This window comes from Ananas comosus, unplaced genomic scaffold (genome assembly GCF_001540865.1).
Source record: "Ananas comosus cultivar F153 unplaced genomic scaffold, ASM154086v1, whole genome shotgun sequence".
In the NCBI taxonomy this organism is placed as follows: Eukaryota; Viridiplantae; Streptophyta; class Magnoliopsida; order Poales; family Bromeliaceae; genus Ananas; species Ananas comosus.
The window spans coordinates 69,826-77,598 of NW_017893375.1; the positions used below are offsets into that span (position 1 = coordinate 69,826).

At 39.4% G+C, this 7,773-nt stretch overlaps 1 protein-coding gene across 3 annotated transcripts; it reads left to right on the forward strand.

Moving 5' to 3' along the window:
* Nucleotides 1-4,853: 4,853 nt before the first annotated feature.
* On the forward strand, nt 4,854-6,693 carry LOC109705819. 3 transcript variants are annotated; one of them, XM_020226595.1, is made up of 4 exons: nt 4,854-5,075; nt 5,208-5,344; nt 5,749-5,981; nt 6,496-6,693. In XM_020226595.1, exons 1-4 carry the CDS (start codon nt 5,024-5,026, stop codon nt 6,620-6,622), a joined length of 549 nt encoding a protein of 182 aa, XP_020082184.1. In that variant the 5' UTR covers nt 4,854-5,023; the 3' UTR covers nt 6,623-6,693. The 3 variants fall into 3 exon arrangements, with proteins under 3 accessions (XP_020082184.1, XP_020082185.1, XP_020082187.1); XM_020226596.1 differs by having other exon boundaries at nt 5,208-5,296; XM_020226598.1 differs by having other exon boundaries at nt 5,208-5,276; nt 6,496-6,625.
* Nucleotides 6,694-7,773: the final 1,080 nt, after the last annotated feature.

The following is a 7,773-nucleotide window of genomic DNA, read 5'->3' on the forward strand; positions in this document are numbered from 1 at the left end:
AATTAACGGAAAGTATTTAAAGAAATATTATCCATCCATATGGGAAAATGATCGAAGTCAGAATTAAAATATTACAAGCCGAATCAAGATAATAAGTCTCTAAGTTGATTCCATTCGGCTATAAGGTTGGCTTGGGCAGTCTCAGCAGCTTTCCTTCTGCGCTTCATCAAAGGATGTACTTGGTAAAGTTGAGACAATTCTTCTTTAAGCCTTATCCTTTCTTCTTTTCTGAGCTTCAGTTGATTCTGTAACTAGAATCGGCGATCAGAGGTTTGTGCTAGAGTGGATTCGGCTGCAGCCAATTCTTCTTTCAGAGTGGAAATCCTCTTTTGCAGAGCCGATTCTTGATCAGCCAACTCCTTATCTTCTTGATGCACTTCAACCATTGGAGATGCTATGTCAGGGATATTTTTCTTAGAATGATCAACGCGATGAAAATGTTGATCTAAAGTTACAAGTTCGACGCCTAAAGATTGCTGCCGAGCCAAAAAAGATGAAAGTTGGAGTGATAAGGTTGATACAAAATACTTGATACCAGGGGAAACATCTGATTGATCGGCTAAATCGAGTAAAAGGGCGTATAACCGATCAGATTGCTCTGGATTTTGAGCCAAACTCGGAATTCAGGTACCAAATATTTTAAGACATTCATCGAACTTGTTCTGGGTGTCCGATGAAATAGTCACAGTCGAAGAATCATCCCCCTCATTGGAGCTAGGGCTTGAAATCAAAAAAGAATGAAGAATTGTAGATAAAGGATCATCAGGAGTAGGGGAAGAAACTCCCTGGGTCGAACGGGGAGAAATAGTGACTTTGTCTTCAGAGGTTCGCTCGAGAGGTATGTCTTTTCGTTCATCCTCTGTAGTTGATGTTGGCGCAGGAATGAAAAGAGGTGGCGAAACCTCACTTGGCAACAGCGCCGCGCTCGCCGTTTTGATAGACCTTTTCTTCTTTTCCATCCCTCTCTTTTTCTCAAGTCGAACTTCACGACGAAGTTGCCTTTCCATCTGCATCTTCGAATAATGAGCAAAAGGGGCTCGCTCAGGAGAAGACTGTAGTAAAAGAAAACTATAAATAATTAAGAAATGTTGTCTTGTATGGCTAATTAATTCGGCTTACCCCAACATCAATTGGTTCGGCTGAGATAGGGGATTGCCCAGTAGCCGAAGACGGTGTGATAGTTTCTTGCGTTGGAATGTCAGCCGAAGGAACGTCTTCGGCTCTGTCTTTAGCGGTTTCAGCCGAAGGGGTACTTTCGGCTTGTTGAAATTTTCTTTTGGCCACTGATTTGCGCCGTTTTGAGGACGGCGGAGGAGCAACCTGAACAACTTCGATCGGTCTTTTGCCTGAAGTTGGGACCGATGGAGAAACAGGAACTGACTGAAAATAGAAACAAACAATAGTGATGAATAAAGAAAAAGACGATGATTAAGATGAGTAAGGAAGTGATATTTACAGAGGAAGGAGGCGAGGATTCAGCAGCTTCTTCTGACTTTTCTTCAGATACAGATGTTTCAGCAGGACTATCCGACCGGGTCTTGCTTGGAAAGGGGACTGCGAGTGAGAAGCAGATAAGTAAAATAATGAAGATTGAAGAGTAAAAGTTAAATAAAATAACATACCAATGGGATGACGAGTTTTGTAATGTGCAGCCGAAATAACGGGAGGAAAGGTTTCTCGGAGAAAAGAATCCCAGTTAGCATTGTAGCGGAAACCCATTATACCGGATAAATTCGGTTTAAAACTAGTCAATTTGAAAAATCGCCGGAGACGGTTTCCCATGGCTGAAATCCGATCGGCGTCGGCCGTGCTTTTGGTAGGCGGGCGATGAACGGCAGTATTTGCCGTAAAAAATTTTGCCGGAGCAGGAACTGCTTGGGTAAATCCAAATTGACGTGCCACGAACTGTGGGGAGTAAACCTCGGTGCTTGGCAACAGCTTCGAGCGTGTTTTTAGGCCAACATGTAGATCCCGAGGGGCCAAAAAAGAATACCAAACATCAAAATGTTCACTGGCACGAGAGGAAGCAATTTCATCTTGAAGGGACTCATATCTGGCCAAAAACCAAGGAGGGCCAGTGAGTCTATCAGCAAAAGGAGACCAAAAAACAAGAAGATGAGGACTGGAATCATAAAAAACAGAGAAATAAGTAAGAAAATAAAGAGGATGTCCCGATGTGAATGGTAGAGGACAACCAAGAGCAAGCCCGTAGGAGTCAAAATGGGCAACTGAATCTATGTTTAGAGGTTCTTTACACAATTTTCGAAAATAAATTTGCAAAAACATCTGCAAAAACCAGAAGACGCCGCAGCCTGAGCTAATGGTTACACCATCCTCAGAGGGTGACGGCTTAACGGAATCAAAAATCTCTCTATAGACAAAAGCAAGGAAATATGGCCCCAAGGCCAATTTATCGCCGTTAGCTAAACCAACGGCGATTGGAACAAAATCTCGATAAATTTTCTACGAATGAGTACAGAAAAGATTATGGCACAGCCAATATAAGAGGAAGGCTGTGTGCTCTTTTCTGGTGACCGGAGTAGAAGGTTCACCAGCAAATTTCTTAAGAAATTTAGAGTAAGCCAAATCATTGAGATCAAGGTGGGCCTCAAAATCAGACACGCCATCAGGATTGTAGGCCATGGAGAGAGTGACGCCATGGGGGCGTAAACCTACGATGGCGGCAACATCGAAAAGAGTTGGAGTAAGAGGGCCTCCTCTGAAAAGAAAAATGTTGGAGGCAGGGGACCAAAAACAGAGAGCTGAGGCTAATAGAAGGTGATCAGCCACGGGAGGTTTCTTAGATAATTGGATGGCTTCGAAAATTTCGATCTCTTTCCAAAAATCACCATAAGCAGATTCGATTCGAGCCAGCCAAGACAAATACGCATCTGAAGTACTCGGCCAAGTCCTAAGACTTCTTCCTGTCGATGCCGAGGGGTACCAAGAATGCAGATGAATAGCATTAGCCAGTAACGGAAGACCTTCACTAGAAAAAGGGAAGTCCTCAGGATTTGGATCCTGGGTAAAAGAAGGCCCCAAAATGAGCCGAGTAGGGTCCGAAGAAAGATATGGTTTGAGCAAAGTATAATCCAGCGAAGGACAAGTAGGCAATGGTGGAAGAAGCGCCATTGTTGGAAGCGAAAAATATACGAAGAAGAACGTAAAAGACAAAGAGGAGAAGAAGAGGAAAAGATAGAAGAGACAAAAAGAAATTTAGGAAGAAAGAAATGGCCACCCGTCACACCAGTTATGAGTTCCGAGGTCGGCTATAATGATGAATGGACGGCGGTAATTAAGATGACCTAATTAATACCGCATATGAGACAAAATTGAGAATGTGATCAAGGCCGTGGAGAAGAGAATCAACGGCCAAGGTTAAAACCGTAAAAGATTGTGTCATGAATCGCTGCAGATCTTGATTGGACCGAGAAACACGCCTCGGATCAAGCTTGCTTTCGGCAATAGGAAATTGAAGATGGCGCCAGCTACCGAAGAGTCGCTTCGAAAGCTGTCGAGGGGGCAATTGTTGGACCAATCCGGCGCGGACAATTGGCACACCGAGTTCATATCCATGTTCAGTATTCGAAACGTTGGACCGGGAGCACGGAAGAAATGTGCTAAGAGATATGAGCCGCGTTTGTTCAAAAACGTGGCAACCACAAGCGGTTATGAGCGGTTCCAAACGGCGGTTCCAATCGGCCGAACGTGGTCCTCCAAATCCGGAGAAGATGGCCGATCGTGCAATAACAACAAATGAACGCAAGGGCAAATCTATAAATAGGCCTGCAGTACCCTGAAAACGGGTCTTCGCCCCTGCGCACAAAAGACCACCTTTATTTTCCTGCATCTTTCTTTCCTGCATTTATCGCTTTTTCCTAGGAGTAGTTCCTGTAACTTAGCCTCTTTGGAGTCTGTCTGCCCTCCAGGCATCACTTCATTGTAAACACCTCGGAGTCTGTCTGCCCTCTGGGCATCACTCCCTTATACACCTCAGAGTCTGTCTGCCCTCCGGGCATCACTTCATTGTAAACACCTCGGAGTCTGTCTGCCCTCCGGGCATCACTCCCTTGTACACCTCGGAGTCTGTCTGCCCTCCGGGCATCACTCCCTTTTTATTAATAGAAAGTCATTTCGGCTCTTCCTGCCGATCAGATCTCGTGTTGTTCTAGCCATTCGGCTCATCCTGCCGAAGCGGATTAACTGTGAAGGTTTTCGAACCCGACTGATTCGATCCCTCATCGGCCTAATCGCTTGATCCTCTGTGGGCGCAAACTTCGAGGGTCATCATCCGCAGCCGCTCATCATCCCGGCGCTCTTTCCGAGGAGGATATCTGACCGGGTCAAGGGTCGGGACTTTAGGCAGCGCAACAGTATCTAAAATTTTTTGTATATAATTTAACGAAATATTAACGATAAAAACTGACAAAAAGATAAAAATGAAATCACAGGACACTAACTTAATACACTTTAAATAATCATAGGGTATTAAAATAAAAAAGTGCGAAACTACACGAATGGCATTTGAAGTTTACTTAAAAAAAAAAAAAAAAAAAAAAAAAAAAAAAAAAAAAAAAAAAAAAAAACGAGCGACATCCGCTCTATATATTTAAAAGAGTTTTTCTTTCGATTAATTATATAATAATAGGGCTAATAAGTTTTCTATTTTGAGCAGTTTTCTATTTTGAGCCACTGAAAACCGAAACCGGCGGCGAAAGAGACAGGCATAATAAATCTCCTTTGGAACCCAGAACCCTGTGTGCTAATAATGTAGTCGATCTCTCCACTATTAACTGGAATCTTCGGACTCCACCTATATATAAATGCTGAGGTTAAGCTAAGACTCCGCCGAACACAGTGGTTTAAGTAATTATTATTATAAGACTACTACTACTGCAAACGACGACCACGACGACGACGACGACGAGAGAAGGAAATTAAGTTTAAGAACGGTAGAAGCAAAGGAAGGACGTACAAGAAAAAAAAAAGGAAGAAAAAAAGAAAAAAGAAGAAGAGATCAGAGATGGGTTCCCTGATGGCTGGTTGGGCTTCGCCTGTTCAAGATGAGCGTAAAGGTATAGATAATATATATCTATACGATATACGTACCTTCTCAATGGTATTATTAATTAATTACATGATTAATTACGCGTTTTTAATCCTGAAATAAATAATTAATTAACGACATAAATTAATTGCACTTGCAGTTCAAGCTCGGAGGAACAGATCGCTCACAAAGGAAGAGATCGAAGCTTTCCGGCGGTCGCAGAAGAAAGGCGAGGATGAGGATTTTGAGGTGCAACCGACCTCTCCCACTTTTGGATCTCCCAACAAGTCTCAGCTGGTGCATCCATATATTTTAAATAAATTGATCGTATATTTCTAATAATTCGAGTTTTTTAATAATTAAAAATTAGCACTAAAGATTCGACGTCAATATTTATGCACCTGGCATGGTGATCGATCATCGTATATATATGCGCACCTGATACAGATCGATTGCTGGTATTTTCACCTCTTCCTGCATATAATTAACATCGATTCGATTTTTTTTTAGAGATAGATAGCATGCATGTTATCCGTCTCGTTTATTTTATTGAGAAATAAATTAAACTTAGCTGAAAATGTGAATCAGTTAGGATTCGAACTTGAGACCTTGAGTATCAACCATCAAGTCTTTTGCCACTTGCGCTAGGGACGGTCAGTAATATCGATTATTAATTAATTATGCTGCGCGCATGCATGCAGGTGAGTTCGGAGGCTATTGCGATGAAGAAGCCGTCGGCGTTGTTGAATCAGCTGGAGAAGACGAGGCCACCGTCTACGCAGCTGAGTCGTCCGCTTCGCACAGTCAAGTTGCCGGAAACCCCGCGTGCTGCATGCAGTGGGCCCTCTTCTCCGCACGCCCAGTCTGCAGAATCCCCCAGGGGGGAGCAGGAACAGGAGACGATCGGATCCAAACCCGACAAGACCGGCGATTGGTAACTAACTAAATTATCACCTGCATTGCATATGCTTAATCTTTACGAATCCCTAGTGAAAAAGAGTATCCATCTTTCACCAAATCTGAATATATTAGTACATTTTATTTTTACCCATTAGATTTAATAAGCATGTACGTGATCTTTTTTTTTAAATATATATATATTTGAGCCTGACATCAGAAAAGGTAGATTACAATAACAGGATGCTTGTCATGATTAATGAATCCCACATGAGGACGCCCAATTCAAGTTGAAACTACCGAGATATATATATATATATATATATATATATGATAAAATATATATATTAGGCAAAGAACTTTTTAGAGAAGAAAAAATTAGGATAAAAGGATGAAATGTTTGAGACCTTAAAAAAAAAAAAAAAAAAAAAAAAATCGAAGTTTAATTATTTGAAAAGTTTTTTGTTTTAACCTTATATTAATTGGAGAAATTAATTTACTGGACTTATATTTGTGTATAATCGCTCTTCTGGTTCTTTGTTTTGATGCAGGTGGACGAGGAGCAATTGGGCTTTTCTGAATGAGCCTCCGCGTGATGAGCTGGCGCCCTCGGCTCACAACTACACCGCACAGTTTGATGTCGCCAACCTTACCACCGCCAAGAAATTGGTGGCCTGATTCGATCCGGCCGGCGACAAAAATTAAATAGAAACAAGACCGCGCGCTGTAGCTAGCTAGTTTGTAATTAATTAAACTAGTATTTAATCCGTGCTATGCACGGATAATATAATAATATAAAATAACATAAGTTATTATGTGATGATAAAAAAATTTATTCTAATTAATATTATATTTTTTTAAATAATAAAGAAATATACTATTGATCTTAATTATAGTACATATTAAAGTACAAAAGTTAGAGAAAAAAATTATAGACCAAAGTAAATACTCAAATAAAAAGTAAATTTCAACCCTGCTCTATTATCTATGGATACTAATAGCTTTTTGTTGCTATAAGTTTTACAGAAAAAAATACTAAATGACAAAAATACAAATTAAAAGGAACATTATACTATAAATGCTACTTATAAAATAATTCTTTTTATATTATATATGTGCCTACTAATTTTTGTTTATATTATATCAGATAGATAATTTTTATATTTTTATTTGAGGGCAATTTAGATAAAAAATCCGGAATTTTTATATTTGAGGGCAATTTAGATAATGTGCCTACATTATCTGCCAATACGAAATTTGAGTTTGCAACAGCTTATTTTCACCGCGAAAAAATAAGTCGCAACAGATTATTGCATATTTCGCAACCAATAATTTTAAATAATTAATTAAACCAATAATTTTAAATAATTCGTAACCAAATATTCATATTTGAGTTTGACACGTGGCAAGCATATAGAAACCCACGTGTCAGCTTCTCACATAGGGTTCATTAAGGGTTCTACTTTTTTTTAAATAATAAAGAAATATACTATTGATCTTAATTATAGTACATATTAAAGTACAAAAGCTAGAGAAAAAAATTATAGACCAAAGTAAATACTCAAATAAAAAGTAAATTTCAACCCTGCTCTATTATCTATGGATACTAATAGCTTTTTGTTGCTATAAGTTTTACAGAAAAAAATACTAAATGACAAAAATACAAATTAAAAGGAACATTATACTATAAATGCTACTTATAAAATAATTCTTTTTATATTATATATGTGCCTACTAATTTTTGTTTATATTATATCAGATAGATAATTTTTATATTTTTATTTGAGGGCAATTTAGATAAAAAATCCGGAATTTTGTTATTTGAGGGC

Excerpts from the sequence above, each read along its gene's own strand:
- LOC109705819 (XM_020226595.1), top strand. The coding sequence starts at position 5,024 with ATGGGTTCCCTGATGGCTGGTTGGGCTTCGCCTGTTCAAGATGAGCGT. Across the intron at positions 5,076-5,207 it reads TGTTCAAGATGAGCGTAAAG|TTCAAGCTCGGAGGAACAGA; the intron begins GTATAGATAATA and ends TTGCACTTGCAG. Across the intron at positions 5,982-6,495 it reads CCCGACAAGACCGGCGATTG|GTGGACGAGGAGCAATTGGG; the intron begins GTAACTAACTAA and ends GTTTTGATGCAG.